At 48.6% G+C, this 22,790-nt stretch overlaps 6 protein-coding genes across 6 annotated transcripts; 5 read left to right on the forward strand and 1 right to left on the reverse strand.

The window, feature by feature from the left end:
- Positions 1 to 2,121: 2,121 nt before the first annotated feature.
- On the forward strand, positions 2,122 to 3,109 carry P175DRAFT_0528803 (uncharacterized protein; the record flags this gene model as incomplete). Its single annotated transcript, XM_040899642.1, has 4 exons — positions 2,122 to 2,182; positions 2,277 to 2,436; positions 2,495 to 2,649; positions 3,003 to 3,109. 4 exons carry the CDS (start codon positions 2,122 to 2,124, stop codon positions 3,107 to 3,109), a joined length of 483 nt encoding a protein of 160 aa, XP_040756656.1.
- Positions 3,110 to 6,492: 3,383 nt separating this feature from the next.
- P175DRAFT_0428613 (uncharacterized protein) lies at positions 6,493 to 10,319 on the forward strand (the record flags this gene model as incomplete). The annotated part of the gene is made up of 5 exons (XM_040893311.1): positions 6,493 to 6,567; positions 7,459 to 7,729; positions 7,874 to 8,932; positions 9,322 to 10,038; positions 10,114 to 10,319. The coding sequence occupies 5 exons, from the start codon at positions 6,493 to 6,495 to the stop codon at positions 10,317 to 10,319; spliced, it is 2,328 nt and encodes a 775-aa protein (XP_040756657.1).
- A 1,117-nt stretch (positions 10,320 to 11,436) lies between these two features.
- bgt3 (putative cell wall glucanase) lies at positions 11,437 to 13,978 on the forward strand. Its single transcript, XM_040896488.1, has 2 exons — positions 11,437 to 13,546; positions 13,652 to 13,978. The coding sequence occupies exons 1-2, from the start codon at positions 11,802 to 11,804 to the stop codon at positions 13,794 to 13,796; spliced, it is 1,890 nt and encodes a 629-aa protein (XP_040756658.1). The 5' UTR covers positions 11,437 to 11,801; the 3' UTR covers positions 13,797 to 13,978.
- Positions 13,979 to 14,331: 353 nt separating this feature from the next.
- P175DRAFT_0428783 (SRR1 family protein) lies at positions 14,332 to 15,332 on the reverse strand (the record flags this gene model as incomplete). Its single annotated transcript, XM_040893320.1, has 2 exons — positions 14,332 to 14,687; positions 14,801 to 15,332. The coding sequence occupies 2 exons, from the start codon at positions 15,330 to 15,332 to the stop codon at positions 14,332 to 14,334; spliced, it is 888 nt and encodes a 295-aa protein (XP_040756659.1).
- Positions 15,333 to 16,476: 1,144 nt separating this feature from the next.
- On the forward strand, positions 16,477 to 17,336 carry P175DRAFT_0426223 (copper acquisition factor BIM1-like domain-containing protein; the record flags this gene model as incomplete). Its single annotated transcript, XM_040893152.1, has 3 exons — positions 16,477 to 16,693; positions 16,759 to 17,072; positions 17,130 to 17,336. The coding sequence occupies 3 exons, from the start codon at positions 16,477 to 16,479 to the stop codon at positions 17,334 to 17,336; spliced, it is 738 nt and encodes a 245-aa protein (XP_040756660.1).
- Positions 17,337 to 18,696: 1,360 nt separating this feature from the next.
- P175DRAFT_0426222 (uncharacterized protein) lies at positions 18,697 to 22,790 on the forward strand (the record flags this gene model as incomplete). The annotated part of the gene is made up of 2 exons (XM_040893151.1): positions 18,697 to 18,732; positions 18,792 to 22,790. The coding sequence occupies 2 exons, from the start codon at positions 18,697 to 18,699 to the stop codon at positions 22,788 to 22,790; spliced, it is 4,035 nt and encodes a 1,344-aa protein (XP_040756661.1).

Below are 22,790 nucleotides of genomic sequence, written 5' to 3' on the forward strand. Positions count from 1 at the left end.
TTATGGACAGTCGAGCGTGGTGGAGGGGAATGAAATCACGCACGAGGCAAAGAATACGATGATGCGACTTGATTTGAGAAAGAACTCGGCGGCGGGGAAATACCACAGTGACATTCTACCGAATACTAATACATAGCTAGGCGTTAGAAAGTACTCCGTATACTTCAGTGAAACTGTGGAATATCCGTCCTCACCCATGTCCATGTCCATGTCCGCAGCGGCAACAAATTAGGCCCTGACTGATCTACAGAGTACATCCAGAGTGTCTAAGACAAAATCACCACACCACACCTTGACCGGAAACATGGCCTTCGAGAACTGGTCTCGGTGAGTTAAGAGTTAAAGGACAGGAAACTACAGCGGTGATGTGCATAACACTCCTAGCTGCCGATCACCTCCTGAAACACTGTAAATCCGTCCATTTTTTGGGGGGAGGGGTCTCATGTTATTGAATATTCTGGATATTTTCTAAACTCTCGCATCGACGATAGTAGTAGGGAGCAATATGTATACTACCTAACGTAAAACGTAATTAACTTTTGCGGAGTATTCCTCCGTTATTCGAACCACGATTGAAAGGATGCGAAATCGATCTAGTGATATCAACGGACTGGCTCAACGATCCGCCCAGGGGTTAAAAGAAAACCTGTATGCAAATCCATTCTCCCATCGGATTCGCGAGCATAGCCCCCGTCGTTCGGGGTCAAGCAAACTTCCAGAAATTTACCATGAATCAGCAAAAAAAAAAAAAAAAAAAAACAAAAAAAAAGATTCGCACATACTTGCTTATTCGTCATCAGTTCCAAGTTAACTAACTATTAGTTAGACTGCTCTACTCTTGCTTAGCTGGGTGGAGGCATGATGAGTGTACGGGAGTACTTGGCACCCTTGATCGAGAAATCATGTATCCCTCACTCCCCTATTAATCAACTTCTCCTGAGCAGTACCAGCATTAGAGGAGAAAAGCTGTACTCCGTAATATCAGCAGAACTAAGGATGTAGTAGTATCGATCATACGGTCATTTGCGAGAAAATCTCCTCGTGCGTGAGACATGGAAGATAACGATAGGCAACGAACGCAACTGACGACTTTCTTCGACGACGCAAGTGCTCTCGCCATTAAGGACACTTGCTAGAGGAACTGTCAAATTCGAGTGCATGGGCTAGCTCTTGACAGGTTACAGAGTACAGACAGGTGGTATCTTCCCTGTTGGGAGTTGAGTAACGGTGGCTTCATTTTAATCCACCTTGATCTAACGTTCTCCATCCATACTCTGCCCCGCATGCGCTTCAGATTACTATGTACTTGGGATCAGAGTAGAATCGATACAGTTCCTAAGGTACTGCATAATCTCTAGAGGTTTATGGAACTTAATCGACACGCCTCATTGTTTCGAACATGGCAAAGTTGTCATTTCTTTTTTTTTTTTTTTAATTGAAACGATCCCCTTCTCAAGCCTGTTCTAACTTCTCCGTCGCCGAAATATAATGAGATGAGGTCGAGGTTATTAAAACCACTTGGAAACTTGTAGTAGTGGTATATACCAATAAAGCGATATGAAGACAAATTGCAAAGTCTCGGAATATTATCCAATTCCCCAGAGAATCGTAATTGAGCATCATGATTGTTATGCAGTCCGATGGAGCACTATTTGTACTCCGGGCAGTGGTTAACAATATAGGTACCCTTTCCGTGACTAGTTCGCCCACCCTTCGCCCACCTTGCCCCTCTTGCCAAAGCTCTCGACTGAGTCGACTCTAAAGGTTGAAGGTTGAGGTCTTACTCAATGCCATCATCGGCCTTTGCTCCTCAGTCAAAGCCCATCAGTCTCGGGATCTCAAGGTTCTGGACCGTTGAGAAAGAATAGGATAAGGATCCCGTCCCATGTGAATCTGAATAATAACCAAGAATTAAAAAAAAAATCAGATAAAATAAAATGGAGTGAGAGATTTTTTTCTTCTTTTTTTCTTGTTTGTTTATAATGATGTCTATTATAGCCCTCGTTTTCAAATTTAACTTTTAGTTGATTTTTTTTTTTTTTGATTTTGATTTTCTTTTCTTTTATTTTCCCCTTGTTATTTAAATGATGACAATGATGCGAGTTGAATGGAAAAAGCCCGATGGGCGGCAAGCGACCGGGGGTGTACGGAACTATGGGACACCCTGCATCGATCACAATAGGTTGTTTCAATAGATTTAGGGGGGGAAAAAAAAAAAGAAAAGAAAAGAAAAGAAAAGGTGTTGACACCATTACTATGTACTTGTGTTCAGCTAGCTTTATGGACTCCACCTAACAGGCAGATTCGGAGAAAAAGTGAGAGTTGGGAGTATTTTGCGAAGAGGGAGCTTCGATTACGACGACCCCCGCTAGACCTCTTTGTGGAAGGACTCGAGGAGGAGTTACTCTTCTATTTTATCTTCATCGAGTTCGATGGGTTAAACCTTTGATTTGATAGGGTGGAATAGAAGGGAGGTTGATTGCTTAACGGGCAGCTCCACCGTCAGCTTGAAGATCATCCATCCATCCCAATCCTCTCTTTTATTCTGGACTCTGAGTCTGGAGGAGTCACGGAATTCTGACTGGCTGACCAAAACCTGCAGCCGCAGCAGCAACAACAACATCAACAAGAATGGACAAGAACAACAGAGTCTGTGTATAGCACAAGTAGCACAAATTAGTAAATTATTCATCGCATGTCAAACTGCTTCTTCCTGTTCTCATCAGACAAAAGGTACCAAGGCTTTTCTCCACTTATTAAGCCTCATCATTGGAGAGATCTCGCCTTCCATGCCTTTTTCGACCACGTTTCACATGGAAAGGATGCACGAGGGCATTTCCCCTACCTGTCTCAAATAGGAAACGGGAGCAATGAGCTGGAGAGTACTATGTAGTATGTACAGACAGTGTGGCTGGATAGTTCAGTCAGGATTTGTCTCAGATGTCTCGAGGAAAGATGTCTCTGGTTTTATCGAGTCCCTAACGCCAAGATATGCTAAACAGTGGAGTTCGAGGAAAACGCCGAACCGATTTGTTCATCATCCATGGTCAACTCTCCTCCGAACCCGTCCTCGCCAGTGACTCGATCGACTCGATCGTCTCACGACTAGTATCATGTACGAAAGGGGGAGGCCCATCATTTTCTTTTTTTTCTTTTTCTTTTTTCTTCTCGAGAGAGTATATGCCATATCCATGGATGCCTGTAAAGCATGGAGCAGGAGAAGGAGGAGGGATTTAATCAGCCCCCGTTGTGGTAGTTAACAGTTTGGTGTTACACAGGCAATTTTTATTTATTTTTGCTGTTCCTATTTTCTTCTTTCTCTTACTCTTCGCTTCCTTTTCCCTTTTCGTCTTTCCTTCTTTGCTTGTCCAACCGTTTAGAAGAGGGAGAATCACCCGACCGGGAGACCGTTAGAATGTTTCGAGTTTATTTAAGCCGGGGCCGAGGAGCGGAAACTGTGATTGGGATCTTTTTTAGGTGGCATCATCATCTTATTTTTTCCTTTCATTTTTTTTTTTTTTACGACTCGGGACTCGATGGCTGGCTTTCTTTCCCCCCCTCCTTTGGCCATTATGATTCGATGGATGTCTCGGGAGCGGTGGATTTGGCGTCTGGTGCTGGTGGAAACAAGGCTGACGGCAGCAAGTTAGATCGGTTGTTTCCATACCGGAGTGTAACCAGATCGAGTTGGGTGTGCTTATTAACTTTGAACTAAACATCTCGCGAACAGAGAGAACTCAGAGAAGGCAAGAAGATCTTCAACGGAGAAAAAAAAAAAAAAAAAAAAAAAGGCTCAAAGACAAAGGAAAGGAAAATAACAATGCGGGTCTCCCGGTAAGAACGCGCGCTCGCACGCTGGAGGAGAGCAAAAGTTACGGCAAACATTATCAAAACCGTCAGATGGATGATTCAGGTATCGGTTCGGACGATCCCCAGAGATACGTACATACAGATTCATAGGTCCATGCCCATGCATGGAGAGAGGGGAGCTGGTGGCGGTAACAGACAGAATGTCAGGGCATGAAGTTATTTTGGCCTCTTAGTGGGGATCATACCTGTTGCTGATCAGGGAATGAGGGCGGAAGATGGATGGCTATGACTCTCGTTCTTATTCTTCCTGTTACCATCCTTTCCCATCCACAGTGGGCTCGTGTGAGTTGAAACAAATCAGTGGCCGGTACCTGACTTGGGTCTCTGCGAGCGAGATCCAACCCTAGACCCCAACGTTCGACCTTTCTCAAGTAAACTTTGACTATTTTCTTCTCTAAAGTGTAAAATAAAAGGGAAATTAAAAAAAAAAAAAAAAAACAAAGGTAAAAATACAAATATCCAAGGACTTGGGGATTGGAAAAAGACTTCTGCTGTTCACATCGACTAAACTAATAGCTACTTGTATAGTGCCTAATCCTCCCTGCGCCAATCTTCATCATTCCAGACCATCCACAACTTTTTCTTGCCCCCCTCCAGGACCAAAAAAAAAAAAAAGAAAAAGAAAAAGAAAAGAAGAGTGGGTAAAGGGATTTTGGTTTTGGTTTTGATTTTTGGTTCTCTCTCTTTACACACCTGTTTAGATGATGATTGTTAATTATAACAATAAGACCAGAGTACACCAGTCGAGGACGGATGGTTTGGATGGGAGGATGGACCTTTGCATTGACTAAGAGGAGTTAAGGCCAGAATCACAGACAAATGATAAATGATCCTGCCCAACGATCTGTCACAGACTTCTTCCAGTCCATATGATTATTATGGACACGGATATCCCCCCTCTCTTAGGCACACCCACTTGCTCTGTTGTGGGTGGGTGTAGGAACTCTTAGTAGTTACCTAGCTGCATGCTCTCTGACACAGCTCATACTGTCAAATATTGTTTTAATTATTATAATAAATATATGTATTTTATTTTGATTTTTTTTCCTATCTAAAAAAAATAATAATAATTTAATTTGAAGGAGCAGCAATGTAATGATATCAGCATCATCATAGGTAGTGAGTGCCGACAGAAACATTCTCTATAACCCCCCAATATACGGAGTAGCGGACGAAGCATTAACGTATTGGTTGACTTTGAAGAGCTCAATCCGTCATGGTATCTTCATTCCTTTTACCTGTTCCTGTCTCTGTGTCTGATCAGGATCAGCTCTCATCGATAATACTTAATATCCCTCGAATACACACACATCCCCCCGAAGGAACAACAGTAAATCAAGGTTGATGACAGTGAAAAGTACCCCGGCTTTTCTCACTCCCTATACTTTAAGGTCACTGGCGGCTCCGGTTCTTTGTCTTGTCTCTCTTCTTTTTTATTATTTGGATTTGATTTTTGTTTCCCTTTTTTTTCTTTTCTTTTTTTTTTTCCCCTGTGGCTTGTCTTTTTTATCCTTTACCCTCATTCTTATTAATCTCTTCTTGGAATATTTTGTCCTTACTCAACCTCGAAGAGAGAACCATTCTCTTTCATCCACCAGTGACTTCTCAATCAATGCCTAGTAGGTAGACTGACAGATCACCCTCGACCACTCCTACTATCAATCAATCAATCAATCAACCTTCCTCCTCCCAAGTGCGTGAAGGCTAAAGCGTCTTGTCTTTTTTGGAGGAAACCCCCCCCTGCTCTGCGTGTACCAGGTTCGTTTACTATTCTGGGTCTTTTACTTCCTCCCCCCCCGTCTCTGCTTTTCACGCACCCTCGCTGCACGCTGCAAATCATCTTACCCGGCCATCTAATCTGGGCTACGGCTTGTCTGGACTTGACCTGGTCGAGTCGATTCTCTTCCTCATCCTCTCCGCTGTCACATTCGCGCTTTTCTCCTGCGTCCTGCATCCATCCTGGTCAATATTACACCAACTCCCCGCTAGTAACAAGCTCATTTTGATATCCCCACCAGTCAGTGAATCTTTTTTGACCTTTGTCCTGTTCTCATTTGATTATTATCACCATTATCATTCTTATTATTTCCCTCTTTTATTTTATTTTCTCTCTCTCTCTCCCTCCCCGCTGGTATTTCCTAAAATTCTCTCATCACTGCAATTATCTCCCCATTCCTGTTCAGGGATAGCATCCCTGAGTCCACTGCTTGCCTAGAAGGATGGGTCTCTCTGGCGCAGCTAAATAATAACCCTGGACCTCCACATTGCATTGGCACACTCGCAGTGCGCACCGTTTAAACAAGGCCCATCCATCTTCAGATTCCCCTCCCCGTTGTTGAACCCCCCAGTCCAGAGCCACAGACCAACCGACCACTACCGTTGCTCTCAGCCTCTCCTAGCTTTAATCCTTTCTACTCTGTCTTGTTGTGATATCCTTCCCCCAAACATCCATTCTTCTTCCCTCAAATCCATTATCCCCCTTGTTTTGTTCTTTTCTTTTGTCACTCTCAACTCTAACTCCACTTTATTCCAAGTCTTGGTGTCTTTACAGTGCCTGGAATGAGACGCTGAGGCGGCATTCAAAGCAAATCGCCCTTGATACCAGGTCACTGGAGGTCAGTCATGACCGGCATAGTTCAGACTGACCTTGCTCATCCTACCGCAACCAAATACAAGGACGAGCCTGTGGACGATCATGTAAGCTTCACTTTTCTGTTTCTTTTTATTCCTGGACTCGGTTTTCCTTGTCTCTCGCATTTATTCCCGGTGTTGCGTTGCGTCCTTTTCGTCCTTTCTGCGGCTTCATTCAAGGACATCCCAGCTCTTTTCACATGGCTACCCCTAGGAGTAACCTGGGGAGAACGGAGGCACCCAGCTCCTCGGATCCTCCATTATATCCTCCAGTATGCCTGCGCTGGAGACCGTGATGATCTCGATGCAACATTGCCGTCATTCCCCCAAGAGTACCAAATCCCAATCCCTTTCCATATCAGAATTCTGCAATATCATCTATATGTAGCCGGATGCTTGCTACTCTCAAACTCAATCTTGTGCGAGTCTTCAGAAACAGGTATTCATACCACTTCGTGAGTGTTGTTGCCGTCCACTTGGATTTTCCGCAAGTCGGGTTATCGAAAGAAAAAAAAAAAAAAAAAAAAAAAAGGGAGGCAACACAGGAAATGCCCAAGAGGCGAGGCCACTGTGGTTAGAACTAAACAACGTCTGGTGACACCTTGTGTGACCAGAACTCCTGTTCATCAATTGATGCTGGGCAAATAGCCCACCATGAGGGAACCCCCCAAATTGTCTTGGGTTTGCCACGGGATAGATCCATTGATCTCTGCTGAGATATCATGTTCTAAACCCCAACGTCACCACAGCCACCATCGCAATACAATCAACTCGCTAGAGGAAAATGTCCTGGATGATTTTATCTCGCCCCTGTTTCCCGGAATCACTCCTCACAATTACAACTGCTTCCTATCATGTGGCCCTGAATTTTATGCAGTTTCCCATTCGTGCAGCTTCTGATAGTATACTGGTTAATCCTGCATGTATGGCAGCGCTGACCGGTCTTTTGTATTCTAGCTGCGCCAACATCATATCTCTGGACACCGCGGTCCGCAGCATTCTCACCTTCTCCATCCGGGGCCAGCGAGTCTCGCCCAAAAACAGAAGCAACCCGAGTCACCACACCAGCCTACCACAGCCATTCCTGGCTCATACGCTCCCCATACATTAGGAAACGGAGTCTTGCATCACCAGCATCCATACGGCCCACCCACTCACGAGCAGCCCTATTATACATCTCATCCATCTTACACGACAGCCAGCGCACCAGGCCAGTATCATTCAAGCGGTAAGTGTAAATCTGTCATACAGGAATCCTTCTCCAATCATAGAACGGTCGCTTCACAGTCAGATTTGAGTCCCACCCCTTCTCCCCTTCAGCATGCACCATTCGCGAGTGTCGAGATATGATGTGGAGTCTAACGGACCTTAGGTCCTCAAGAAATCATGGCGACAACGCAAATGCAACGGCCGTATCCCCCAATTTATCATACACCACAATCGAGCTCGCCGGCCTCGGTAGCTTCCCAAACTCATGAACAACATAGTCGGAATCTTTATGCCCAATCACCCCAGATGAATACGCTATATGGTTACCAACAGGCTTTAACATCCCTCAACCCAGTTCAGCCTTCACCATACGGAGCTCACCCCTCGCCTCAACAGCATCCCCTCACCTCCCAGTCGCTGATGATGTCCCATCAAACAAGCACCGCACAACTACCACACCAACCTTCCCATCCCCCTCCAGGTACATTGACAAGCCCCAGTTCTGCTACGGCACAACAACCAACGCCCCCTCAAAGAGCTGTATTGAACCCACCCCGTTCTACCACTGCAGCTCCTCTTTCTGTGAACACTGTTCACCATCAAAATTCCACTGTTGGGGCAAGCTCTAGCGCCGCACCGGGTCCTATCCCAGCTACAACCCCTCTAGTTGTACGGCAGGATAGCAACGGCGTCCAGTGGATTGCTTTTGAATATTCTCGAGACCGCGTGAAAATGGAGTACACGATTCGATGCGATGTCGAATCTGTTAATGTCGACAGCTTGGGCCAGGAGTTCAAGACAGAGAACTGCGTCTACCCTCGAGCCTGTTGTAGCAAAGACCAATACAGGGGAAACCGACTGGTTTATGAGACAGAGTGTAATGCGGTTGGATGGGCCTTGGCAGATCTCAACCCTGCATTGAGGGGTAAGCGTGGGCTAATTCAGCGAGCTGTCGATAGCTGGAGAAACAGCAACCAGGATCCTCGACTTCGAAGCCGGCGGGTACGAAGAATGGCTAAGATGAACAGACGCCAAGGTGTGGCGCCGCAACCACCAGCCCACATGGCTCCCACCACGCCCGTTGCCCCCGGAATTCCCAGCTCCAGCCTTACTGCGGCCGGTCCACGTCCTGGACTTGGGCCTCTGGCGGCTATGGGACCGCCTCAACTACACCATCACCACGCTCAACCGGAAGGAGTCACCCCGAATGAGGAAGTTAGCGGTATGTTCCGTCATATATAACCTGCTTATTTTGTTTTTATGACGCCCCAGATCACTCGTGGTTACGATATTGAAAACTTATGTATTATTTCTTATTCTTTGTTCTTTCTTCTATGTACGTGACCACTAGGATGGGGAAGTGTTTTGTTTTGACTCATGGACTTCGTACCTTTTATGTATTTCTATTCTGTCAATCTCGAGTGGTCTGGTTTGTTTGGCCTGTTCTTTTCTTTGAGCTCATACCCTGTTGGTTTTTTTTTTTTTTGGTTGTTGTTGTTGTTGTTGATTGCCATGTTAACATCCATGCCGTACCTCGCTTTCACGTCGTTTTTCGTCATATACATTTCCGTGTAGGCTAATTTTATATATTGCCTTTCCTCTATAATATAGGTGCTGCAGAATTTGGAAATGGTATCAATCGCCCACCTGCGCCATCCGTCCCAGTACCATCACCGACAGACATCCGCGCTGCCCAGGTCTTCCATGGATACCCAGCATTCCCACTTCCCCCCAACTCAGCTGCGGGACATAGAGGCCCTTCTATCCCCCCTCTTCTTCGAGATACGGGAATCAGCCCGCTTGGACGACACCCCACCGTTGCTACCTCGAACAACAGAGTTGAAGAAATGGATGATTATGACGAACGTGACCCGAGCAAAGATGACCTCTTCGGGACACAGCCGGATGGCAAGCGCCGCAAATTCATCCTGGTAGATGATGCTCAGCGAGGATGTCGTGTCCGAGTTAAAGTTATGTTGGACCAGGTCGACATGAATGAGATTCCCGATTCATATCGCATGTCTAACTCGGTGTACCCTCGTACTTACTTTCCGGTACAGATGAAGAGTCCGAGGACTCAACCGATTGCAGGGAACAGATACATCAAGGATAATCTCGAGAATGATGATGACGGAAATGATGAAGCGGCGACTATTGGGAAAATCATGGTTCCCACTCCTCAGGTTGACGACCACAGTGAAATCGCAGTCCCCAAAATTTCTTGCCGACGCCACAGGAAGGAAGTGCTGTTGAACAATCTAGGCTACCGGATGAGCTGGAGCCAAAGCCGAGTGTTTGCGGGGCGGACGCTATTCCTTCAACGATCTTGTACGTGACCTTCATAGCCCCTGTTTGCGACGTTGGCACCAGCAGCAGTCCATACAGCGACTAATAACTGAACAGTGGATGCGTATCGCAACAAAATGCGCAGCACAATGCTAGGCGCGGGCCATGAGCCGACATCGATCCCTCGGCATTTCGAAACTCGCGCAGGCAAGCGACAATTCCTCGAGCGTAGGAGGCGCACCGCTGCCTCTTCCGTTCGGGGAGCGGGAGGCGTGCATACGCTTTCCGCCTCCCAGCACGAGGCGGAAGAAGTCGAACCTTGAATGAACGTCGATCATCATCTTCTTTGCTTAATTTTGGGCATTCAACCCTCTTGGCTCATATTTTCGCATCTCCTACTTCTTCTTTTCTTCTACTTCTTCTTATTATTCTTATTCTTCCTCTTCTTCGTCTTCTTTCCCCCCCCCTTCTACTTTTTTTCTCCCGTTCCAGTTTGCGAATGATTAAACTCCGATGGACTCTCTTCACGACTATGGCCGCTATTTAAGATAAATAGATACGGCAGAAGAATGTCGCATTACCGGAAACGTGGGAGGTCGGAGCCGAGCGGGAACAACGGATTTGGTGTTGGACGGTGCGACGAATTCTGTGACTACTACATGATTACTTACTCTGAACATGAATGATTGGGATGATTATGGAATTGGACCCTAAGAGAAAAGGGGGGAAAAAAATGAAAATCAAAAACGACTGATGAAACTCGAGGCTACCTAAGATATACGACGGACCTGATGATTGACGGACAAGGTTATATTTGATTGACACCATACCATACTCTTATACGGAGGACCGCAGCGACAAGGCTTCTTTATTGTATTGCCATATTTATGCGTGCGGTGGGTTTCTTTTTTCTCATTATTATTATTGTTCCTCTTCCTTTAGTTTAATCCTTTGGCATTGTATGTGTTGATTTCTCCGTGACGTTATTATTTTTGCTTTTTTCTACTACCTCCTTTGATATCTTCAGACCGATATACACATGAACATAATAAGGCTTCAGAGATGTCTAATTACCGAACCTGCTCGTTAGATATAATATTCAATGGAATTCCGATCTATAGAGGAACTGCATCCGGGGCTATCCCATCCCAATTCGGAATGGTGTCCACCTGATGTACTATTTTTAAAACCTCTTGGGGATATAATACGGTATGGAGAAGGTATCAAAATACAAGGCGGGTATACCGTCTAGCGACAAAGGATGGGGAAAAAAAGGGTCTGGAGGGTCCTATAGTTAGTTAGTTAGAAGATTTTAGTAAATAAGCTGGTCGCCCTGGGACACAGCCGCGACATCTTTTTGCTTACTGTTTAACTAACTATCATGTCACCGGTTGCAGTAACTGACTTGGGATTGGTTTTACTTTTCACCTTCTCTTTCTCCTCTTCTTCTTCTTCTTCTTCTTCCCCCTCACCCCCGCCCGCAAACCCTCTCCGGAGTATACACTACATCTTCTTTTTCTGGGAAATATTATCCCTTCGCCTTCTGGTTCTGTTGCCTGTTCCTATTTGTACCTGATCGTGGTTCAGGTTTGTCTGGTCTACGTACGATTTACGTTTCAGACGGACAAGGGTCCTGCTAATATCATATTAAATAACACCTCTTCGTTTCTGTCGAAGTTCCGTCCTTTGATTCTTTCATCAGACGAGCACTACCCCCCTCCGCCAAATTATTATTATTATTTTTCTAGACGACTTGGAAAATTAGTTTGGGGGAGACAGTCCGCCGATTTCCCACGGCACACCAGATGGCCGGCTACGGACGGTCACCAAGCGATCGAGACAACCTCACATCGGCGGCTCCAGAGCATGGTCAAGGCCAAGGCTACCTGGCACACACGCAGTCAATGCGGACGAACTACACAGCAACGCCGGGGATGGACAATTTAGGGCCGACGGCCGTGGGAGGCGGTATTAGTGGTATCGCCCTGGGCGTTGCTAACACCCATGACCGTCAGAGTGGCGTTGACGCTTTCAGGGAAACAGACGCACCGATAAGCTATCTCCCCGCGGAACGAGGCTATCACACCACTGGCTCCGATAATCCATATGTCCCTGCGCCACCGAGTATCGGGGGGCCGGATGCGAGTACGGACGCCCTGCGGCATCATGATCCGTACGGGTCGAATGCGGCGTTGGGCGCCACAGCGGCGCCTCTAGGCCACTGGACTCCGGAGAACTCGTCTCAGCGCAGTTTCTTCGAGAATCCCTATGCGGGTGCTGGGGCACATAATGCGGGCCCCTACCAGCGGAATTCGGCTTACAGTGCTCATGACTATCCAATGGACATCAACCCCGACGAGATCGTTGACGACGGGGACGACGGCTTTGCCACCCCAGCAGCTAAGAAGTCTGGAGCAGCAGCCGCTGGGGCTACTTCTGGGGGGATTCTTGGAGGCTTCTTCAAGACCAAGACCGCTGCTGGTGTTTCTTACGGGCCGGTTCCGGGGGCAACACTCGAGGCGGCGGAGAAAGGCCAGCATGCGAAGCCTTCTGGTGGGAGTCGAAAACGCGGATGGATCGCTGGGATCATTCTCGCCTTGATTGTCGTGGGAGCCATCGTGGGAGGGGCTGTTGGCGGAACCCTAGGCCACCATGATCGCGCCGACAGCACCAGTCCGAATTCATCGGCGACAAGTGACACGAGTACGAATGGCGATCTCGACAAGAATTCCAAGGAAATCCAGGCCTTGATGAATATGGAGGGTCTGCATAAAGTATTCCCCGGAGTTGACTATACCCCCTGGGGCGTTCAATATCCATTGTGCTTAAAATACCCACCCTCTCAGAACAACGTCACTCGCGACCTGGCTGTCCTTTCCAAACTCACCAACACAATTCGTCTCTACGGTACCGACTGCAACCAGACAGAGATGGTACTACACGCCATTGACCGCCTGGGGCTGACGGACATGAAGGTCTGGCTGGGCGTCTGGATCGACACCAATACCACCACAAACGATCGGCAACTCAATCAACTGTACACCATTCTCGATAATGCTACAGACAGGTCTATCTTCAAAGGCGCTATTATCGGCAATGAGGCTCTTTACCGTGCGGGTGATACCATAGACACTGCCCGGCAAAACCTCATCAGCTACATAAAAGGGGTCAAGAGCCATTTCCAGAAAAACAGCATTGATCTCCCAGTCGCCACCTCGGATCTGGGCGACAACTGGGATTCAGAGCTGACTAGGGTGTCCGATCTCGTCATGTCGAACATCCACCCCTTCTTTGCAGGTGTCACTGCGAAGGCTGCTGCCAGCTGGACCTGGTCTTTCTGGCAGAACCACGACGTGGTTCTAACCGAGGGTACAAGCAAAGCAAACGTCATCTCTGAAGTAGGATGGCCGAGCGGCGGGGGAAACGATTGCGGCGACGGTGCGAACTGCGCTGATACTACATCTGGCTCTGTTGCTGGTGTTGACGAGATGAACACGTTCATGTCTAACTGGGTGTGTCAGGCTCTGGCGAATGGAACTGAGTATTTCTGGTATGTTTTTTCTTTTTCTTTTTCTTTTCTTTTCTTTTCTTTTCTTTTCTTTTCTTTTTTTTCATCTCTGTTATGTGTGTGAATATTCTCTTAACGGAATTTCAGGTTCGAGGCGTTCGACGAACCATGGAAAGTCGAGTTTAACTCTGGCAAGGAGCAGTGGGAAGATAAATGGGGTCTCCTGGACTCAGCACGCAAGCTAAAAGACGGCATCAAGATCCCCGACTGCGATGGGAAAACTGCATCATAGCCAATATGACGGCTACGTTATCTGACCCCGTTTCCATTTATCTGGATTTTGTAATAGGTAACTGTTGGGGCGGGGGGTTTTTTTTTCTAGCTCTTTTTCTGTATACACGATTTTTTGACGTATAGCATGTTTGATGAAAATGCTTTCTTTTTTTTTTTTTTTTCTTATCTATCATGGGTTGCTTTCACTGTTCTGGTGTTGACATATTCTCCCTCTCTCTCTCTCTCTCTTGCCTTTGGATTGGATTGTACTTAATTGCTGGTGGACGGTTTTGGCTGGACATTGCTTCTTCTTCTTCTTCTTCTTCCGTCTTTCTTGCGTGGTTTTGCAGGCGGGTCTGATTGATCCCAACAGATGACAAAAATTTGGGTTGTATGTATATATTGTGAGCATTTCACGGTGGTTGTGCGGTAGAGTCTTGAATCCCACATCATCATCTTAACTCTGCTCTCTGGTCTGGCTAGTATGGAACGCTCCGTATGCGTAAATAAGCTTGTCCTTTCGCCCCCCCCCGTGGACCGGTCACGGACATTACTCAATCACCCTTCTCAGTCCGAGGATAGTACACCCGCATCTTCCAAAACGCATGTTCCTGTTCCGCGAACAGCGGCAGCTGTACCGAGTCTCTCGACTGCACGAACCGCTTCACTACCTCGGACTCGATCTCTTCCAGCGGACCGCCAAAGACAACCGCCGGGTTGTGCGCGAGCAGTTGCTCGAGATGTGTGCGCTCCGCACCAGGAGCGAAGAGCAGAGTCTGCGCCGAGACTTTCTCAAATGCCACGGGGTGCTCGAGGACAGTGATGTCTAGGGAAGCGAGGAGGGATATATCGTGGGCATTGAAGACGGGGTCTTGCGCGAAGACGGAAATGCGGTTGGATTGGTGTTTTTCTTTATTTTTTATTTAATTTTTTTTTTTTTTTTTCAAAATATTTGTTAGCTCTGTTTTGCATTTGTATATATATATATATATATATGTGTTTATGATTTCCGCTAGTTACTACCCCGGGAAACAGGATGACTCAACTCACCTATCCAATCCATTATACTCGCCAGAGCTGCTAACTGGTACATCGAGACACTTCGTCGATCGACCCATCCCCCGCGCAGAAACCCACTGGGGCTCCCCAGTCCAATACACACTATCCTTCCGTCTTCTTTGAATGCGCCCGTGTTGTTCTCGTGGAGTCCTAGGCGTGACAACCCCTGCTGGACCTGGGTGAACGCCGCCGACTGCTCCCACCGCGTGCGGTATGTGTGCAGCTGGCGCTTGAGTTGCTCTAGCGTGACATTGGGGGGAGCTTCAGCCGGGGTCAGGACGGCGCGAGAGTCAGGTTGTAGTTGTTGATTTTCTTTTTCGGGTTCCCTTTGTGGTTCGGAGTCATGTCTGGGGGTTGTTTGGTGGTGATTGTGACGGAGCAGGCGGCGTGCGTTTCCGCCCGTGGTGACGTGCGTCCAGCCAGAAGAGTCGGTGATTTCCAGGCGCTTGTGGGATTGGGCTTGGGAGGGATGTTTTTTGCGTGAGCTGTGGGGCATTTTGGAGCTTGATCCTGGTAGATTATTCGTAAGAGGGTGTCTGTCTTGTTTAACTACCAGTAACTATTGGTATAGATGGTGAGGGGAGGTGATACATAAGCTATGGAAAATTGCCGCTTTTTTTTTTTTTCGTGGGGGAGGCGGTGAATTTTGTCTATTCTGTACTACGGAGTATAGAGAGAGAGAGAGAGAGAGAGAGGCTTTTCTTCTTGCTTCTTGATTCCTATCATGCGGCCATTTGACCTTGGAGAATAAGACTTAGATATTCGGATGTCAGGCCATTTCTCGATGTTCCTGGAATCCAACCTCTCACAGTCATTCTCTAAGCGCCCATGTGGTTTTCGAGTTTCAACCCATCCACCAGAGAGCAACCGTGATCTCCCCTCCTTTGCCCTTAGTCCCCCGATCCGGGCGCTTCGAAGAGTCGCGCTCCACGAATGAGAGCTGCCAGAACATCTCTGTCTCCTCCTCCAACCTCAAAAGTGATGCCACTTGCATCTGGAGGTCTTGGATTGGCCGCTCCAGCCAATCTAGCGCCTGGATTGCTCTGCACTCCTCTTCCCCATGCAGCCAATACCGTCTGCGAGACCTGCATTCTGCAGCGTTCACCAGCATCAATCCAAGCAACCTTCTTTGTTGAGAAAAGAGTGTGTATACCCCCCTTTTCCCGCCTGCAGGAGTTGTCACATCGTGATCGGGTCTCTCACTCGTCCACTCCCTTCTAATTTCCCCGCTAAGTTCTAAATGAGAGAGCCAACTGCAGAGATTAGACGATGGCTCGTTTACCTCAAAAAGCCCGGCAAGCCCTCCCGGGAGTCCAGTCCTTCCTTCTTGCGTTGCGAGAAGAAGCTTGTTTCAATGATGATCGCGCGGAACGACTGATGCGTTTTATTTTTATTTTTTTTCTTTGCATCGCGCATCGCTCAGATTTCTAGTCTTGAATTATTTTTAGCTGGTTGTTCGTCTGGCCCTTTGAGAGTGAGCCAGAGGGCATCTGGACAGACTTGGCCGTGTGTTCAAGGTGAACAGTAGATAGGGGATACCTCGAAACCTCTATCCCCCTGACCGTCTTCTGTGTTTTTTCTTTCTTTTCTTTTCCCTTTTTTTTTTTTTTTTTGGCTGTCGACTAGAATCTTCCTCCACCATGAAATTCCTCCAAATATCCTCGTCACAATGGCTCACCAGTGCCCTGTTGTGCGTGGGCTTGGTGAACGCCCACACCGTGATCGTTTACCCCGGATATCGAGGCAACAATTTGCATACAAACGGCAGCGTCGAAGGTACCGACGGCCTGGGAGTTGCATTCAATGAAAACAATGACACATATTCTTACCCCTACGGAATGCAATGGATCTATCCTTGTATGCAAACCCTAACCCTAGAACTTGCAATGTGCTTGCTCCGTACTAACACTCCCTTTCCCTAGGCGGCGGCATGCCAACCTCCACAAACCGAACAAAGTGGCCAGTTAAAGGCGGCGCAGTCTCCTTCCAACCGGGCTGGTTCCAAGGCCACTCACGAGCGCTCATCTATGTCAACCTGGGACTAGGCACAACACCACCGAACATGAGCCATCCCATGGTTCCGCCCTTTGAAATTGTCGGGCCTGATAATAACCCTTACCCTGGCACAGTCTGTATCCCACAGGTCGGGCTGCCTGCAGACATCACAGTGAACGTGGGAGATAATGCGACGATCCAAGTGATCGAAGCCGCCCAGCACGGAGCGGCTTTGTATAATGTATGTTCATCTTCATTTCGGCTGAAGAAGCTACAATAGTCTAACAATTCTATGCAGTGTGTGGACATTACTTTCGCAGACCCCGCCGACGTCGAAGAAGTCACCGAAGAAAACTGCTTTAATTCCTCCACCATCAGTTTCGAAACACTCTTTACCACGTCCTCGTTATCGTCCGGTGCTTTCGAGACCATCACAGTCCCGTCATTCATCACCACCCTATTACCGGCTTTCTTGGCTATGCTGTACGGAGTTCTGATGATCTAGAGAGACTGCGTGTGGTTGTGAGGTCTCTGACCAAGATCTCTCTCTCTCTCTTTTCCCCCAATTTTCTTCATCTTTTCATTTTATATTTTAATTTGCTTATGGTTACGCTTTCCATACCCCCAACAAAACCGGTCGCTAGGTAGTTGGCAGCAGTGACTAGGAGTAGTCAGTAGTCAAAATGAGCTGACGGTACTTTTTTCAAGATTCTTGGTCTAGTCTACCTAGGCAATACCTTGATGGTATTGAGGCGTTGGGGAATGAATATCACCGCCGGACTTGATTGATGTATATATGTGCCGGATATATGATGGGATAATTTACGCTGATTGATGAGTATGATGTGGTGCCTGGTAATGTTCTATATTGTGCTGCGGCTGTCAAGTGCTACCTACCTGATAGATGAACTCGTATATCCGGAAAAATCCCTCAATCATAATAACATGCTGGTCTAAGAACTGGTCCTGAAAAAGTGATTGAAAAGAAGAAAAGAAATTCTAATGAGCTTTTTTCAATATATACTTAGCCCATGTGACCTGCTAGTTCAAAAGAGGTAAAGTCAACTCTCGTGAGCTTTCAGCCAGATTCCCGCGACTTTTACGGATACGGAGTACACAATCACAATCACAATCAATCAATCAATGGTGTGTAGTTTTTTGTCTAGTAGGACTAATAGAGTATACATAGAGTATACCTGTAGTAAATGCGTTGGCATAGGAATGGATGGAAGTGTTGGATCCTGCAGAGGTAGTGGTGAGTGCCATATATCGACTCGCAGTGACACCAAAATATATACCCAGAACTATCAGCTCAAACCCCGGCCTAGTTCGGTTGTATAATAATAATGAGGAGAATGAGGATCGAAGATGATCTTCTTTACGCTCAGTTAGGACCGTGCAGAGTAAATCTACCCTGAAATTCAGTGGAAACCCTGATCGACACAGGATGGCCGAGACTTTCCTGATTGGGCTGGAATGACGCACATCGCGAGTTCTCTCTCTCTCTCTCTCTTTCTCTCTCTGGCACCTTTTTTCGCTTTCTGTTTCTCGCCTCTCATCATCATCATCATCATCATCATCATCATCATCATCGTCGTCATCTTCTCGCAGAGTTCTGGATACTTATTCCGCTTGGTCTGTATTATTAGTAGCTTTTTGTTTTGCTGTTGTTCCTGTCTGCTGGTCCCTTGACTTGCTTCCTTGTTTTCTTATTTCCTCCCTCATTATCTTACTTTCTTCATATTCTCTCGTTTCCCATCTCCCAACTCTATCGTTCATTACCCCTTTCTTCATCCCAATTGCTGTTGCTTGTGGGCATCTATATTCTCGCGTGTCCGCCGTCAGGCAGACACGCCTGCTGAACCATGTTCCGCAGAAAGAGGAGCGCTTCTCAACACCACGTAAGTCTATTCTATCCATCTCTGTCTATCGCAAAAATTACTTATTCTCACCTATTCAGCATCCGCTCTCGACCTACTCCACTCAATCCGCGCAGTCCGCTGCGACACATGCCTTTCTCAAATCCAAACCCTCGTCGAGTAGCCTTTCCTCCGCCGCAGCGGCTGCAGCCCTGCGCAGTTCGACGCCTACTCCGATCTCTGTCGAAAATGTCCAGACCAAGCGGATGCTCCAGCGACAGGCGTCAGTCTCGTCGCAGCTTGGGCGCTCCCCCAGCTCTCGCCCGGCGAGTCGGAATAGCTTGCGTCGCGCCAACAGCTCTGGCTCGATGAGCGCCCGAACATTTCGAGATCAGTCGCCTCGCCGACCATCCTCCAGTTACGCGCCTGCAGCTGTTGCGCCCCCTCTTCCGTTGATTCCGCCGAAATTTGCTTCACGGAGGAGCCAAACTCGACGTTCAGTTAGCTTGGGCCCAGAGATCTGGTTATCGCAGTCGGCGGTGCATGGGACGGAGCGTGCGATCGGCGCCGGCCAGGGAATCGATGAGCCTGGTAGCCCTCAGTCTGTCCATGGCTTCGGAAGGGATACGGCTTCTCCAGAACACCAAAGGTCAGGGAGCAGGAATTCGATCAATTTCTCCTATCCGATGAATTCCCGCACCAACTCCCCAACCTTGCCCCCCGGAGTTTCCGATCGACGAGATTCGGCGATCGTCGCAACCCGAACAGGCCATACCCCGTCTCCGAATATCCCCCCTTCTAAGGACTCCGTCGCCCAGTCAAACCCCAAATCTACTCGACAACCATCTCGAGGGACAACCCCAGGCAGCCCTGGGCGCAGCCCTCGCCCTGTTGGAACTGCTGTTCTAGCTGCGCAAGTTGCCTCTCGACATGATGAGCCTAACACTTCACCCGCTACTTCTCCCCGTGGGGTACGTTATCGGGATCAGACGGCTTTCGAACGATCTCCTAGCCAGAGCCCTGCGTCTGTAGACCGTCGATCGCGCCATACCCAAAGCTTGGTCAAACGCCCATCCACGGTTGTGGAAAACCGCCAGGCTGAGGAGAATCAAGAACTAAAGTCCCCCAGGGAACATGAAGAACATGTACCTATTATGAAAAGCTTTCCGGAGGAACCTCCCAGGGCGAAAACGCCGCCTATCCTTGAGGGTCCACCAGAGTTATTACAAACGCCTCCCGTTAGCCCCTCGGAATCGAACCTTTCGGTCGACCTGGACCAGCCAGCTCATCTGCGTCACTCGAACAGTCCAGGAAGAATGACTCGCTTTTCCACCCAACTCTCCGTGATGAATTTCGCTGGTGAACACTTGCACCAGCCTCCTGCTCGGTCGGTGTCTCCAGCGAAGTCTGCCCTGAAGAATCCAAGGAAAAGCTCCCTCTCTCCCGACGGTCGAATCTATGGGATTTTGCGGCCCGGTCCGCCCCTGAGTGAGATCTCCGACGCAACATCCGTCGCATCTGATGACGGGGCACGACCGAACTACCGAAGGAGACCTGTCAAGGTCAGTTTTGATGATGAAGCGGAGGTCGTTGGAATCGCTGCAAGTCCACCAACATCGCCAGAGGATGTCGTTCCCGAGCCACCTTCTGGAAAGTCCAAAGAAAAAGCGGCGTGGTTTGGTCTCGATAAAAGAAAGTCTCATCCCTTGCGTTCAGTCGAAGTAGATGAGTTTGATGGAGTTCTGAAGCCTTGCCCAGCTCTCCCATCTTTTGGCAGCATTCGAGGCGGTAGGGATAGTGCACAGCGAGAGATAATCCACCGGGATCTAAGTGACAACGAGTCGACTGCCTCGTCTGAGTTGAACATGGGAGTTCCAAGTTGGTCTTTCTCGAGTGACCATACCTTGGGAAATATCATCCCTCGCGCAACGCCAGATGGCCTTCAACAACAACAACAACAAGACCGTGTTGACAACACACAGCCACCTGCTCATGCGGAACCGATTTTTTTGACGGAAGCTTATGTCGAGAGTCAAAAGGAAAATATTCCGGTAGGGAAACCAGCCCTGCAGGCTTTACACGTCCACAAAACGCTGGAATCGTCATCGTTGGAGGTCCGGTCTGAGCAACACCACGTGCTTCCCTCCAATTCAAATTTGGCTGTGCCAAACATTATGGTTCAACCGGCCACGCCACAACTTGAAAAGGGACGACTGAGCCTTGAGATCTATGATGTTCCAGGCGGCTTCCCGCGGTCATCTATAGATTTTGAGTCTCAAAAGAACAACGGGAGACGGCCTTACGGAAGTACGAAAGGAGACTCTACTGCGGGTGTTGATCATGGGGATAGTGATGATGAATCGAGTGAGAGTATCTACAGCGATGCAGAGGAAGATTTGAAAGGCGATGGATTCGGCTCTATCAATGCTATTCTGGGCCCCGAAACAGCTCCCCCCCAATCGGCGGAATCAGAGCATGAATTCGCAGCTCACCCCCCGGCCGAAATTGAAGCGAAAAAGCTCGAACAGAAGGCTCCAGGATCTGAAATTCCAGAGACCTGCCGAATCGCACAGGTGGTAACCCCCGTGCCCAGAGTCTCCAGTCCTCCAGCCCCCAACTCTCCAGATTCCTCAGATGAGCCCCTTCCATTTTCTTCGCCGTATCCCCCGTTTCCCATCCGGCCCAGAGCGAAGAAGAACTCGCAGGGGATGCCCCGTTCCTCAACAATGCCAGTCAATTCCACCAAGGGCCCAATGGCAGTAGAGATCCATACCATCGCCAAGGTGCGGGATCCGGCTCAATTTCAGGGAAGGAACCCACAGTCTTCTAGGGCCGAGGCAGATGCCTCTCAACTGCCTCAGGGTCCCGGACAGAACAAGGAACGACCAGCCTCTTGGGCCGGAGCCCTCCGAAATGGAGGTTCATACCCAACCGGCGGTGAACAGGATATGGACACGAGAAGCGCTCGCAAACCCCGAAGACAGCTTTCGAACGGCAGCGACTCATCGAGTAGCTTCAAACGATCCGCCCGTCCTGCTAAAGGGGATGGTATGCGCTGGACTCTGCGAGGAGGTCAACCAAGTAACCGAACGTCAGCTTCCCCTACCGAAACCAGAACCTTCTCTTCAGGAATGGGCGGCGCAGGCACAGGGAACATGCGCAGCACACTGCGTGGTAGTGTGCATCGACGTGACAAGTCATCATTCTTCTCTACGGGCAAGTCCCCAAAGGGGAAGTTTGCCAAAGACACCAGAATCCCATTTACCTCCCGATTCCCTGACTCAGAGTCAGATTCGGATGGCGGGGGATTCCAGGCTCGAAGACTTCATCGACGCAAGAATACAATGAGTGACGATGATATGCGTCCTGTTCGAGGTATTCCACGCCGTAGAGGCGCCCATGATGGGGACTCGACTGAGCTAGAAGATAGCTCAGATGGCGAACGGCATATATCTGCAAGGCCTAGAGCGGATGCACGTCAGCCCAACCGCACCGGCACCGTTCGAGACCCTGCCCTGGCTGCAGTGGCTAAATCGCGCGGCATGACTGAGGAGGAGCTGGAGGACTTGCTTAAGCGCGGCAGCCCACGCAAGCCGGGACTGCTCCACCGTTTCAGTATGAAAAAATCCAAGCCACCAGGCGAACGCGGGAAACTCCAGTTTGATGAGTCTCAGAGCGGTACAATTCCGGAGCAGCATGCCGTGATGGATGGAACCTACGGGACAAGCGTCCGCAAGGCTTCGATGCCCGCAGATTCGCACAGGCTCCTGAAGAAGACATCTCAGAAATCTTCTGGCGGTGATACCTGGCCTCTTCGCTCCGACCGTGGAAATGCCGCGACCGGGGCCAGCACCGCTGCACCCGCGAGTCACCAGCCCCCACGACCCCAGACGTCTGATGGGGTTGCTATAAATGGCAACGACAAGGCTGGTGCAGCTCCGCCTGCTTTTGAACATCCCGGTACTCCCCAAAGCCCTCTCAGTGCCGACCAATCCCCAGCGAACGATAGCGGCAACTATGCTTCAGAAGTAACAATTGAAGCATCTGGGCGAAAGAAGCGATTCCAACGGTTCCGCAAGGCTTTTAACCTTCGCGGATAA

The sequence above is a fragment of the Aspergillus ochraceoroseus genome (assembly GCF_002846915.1).
Source record: "Aspergillus ochraceoroseus IBT 24754 chromosome Unknown P175scaffold_1, whole genome shotgun sequence".
Lineage (NCBI taxonomy): Eukaryota > Fungi > Ascomycota > Eurotiomycetes > Eurotiales > Aspergillaceae > Aspergillus > Aspergillus ochraceoroseus.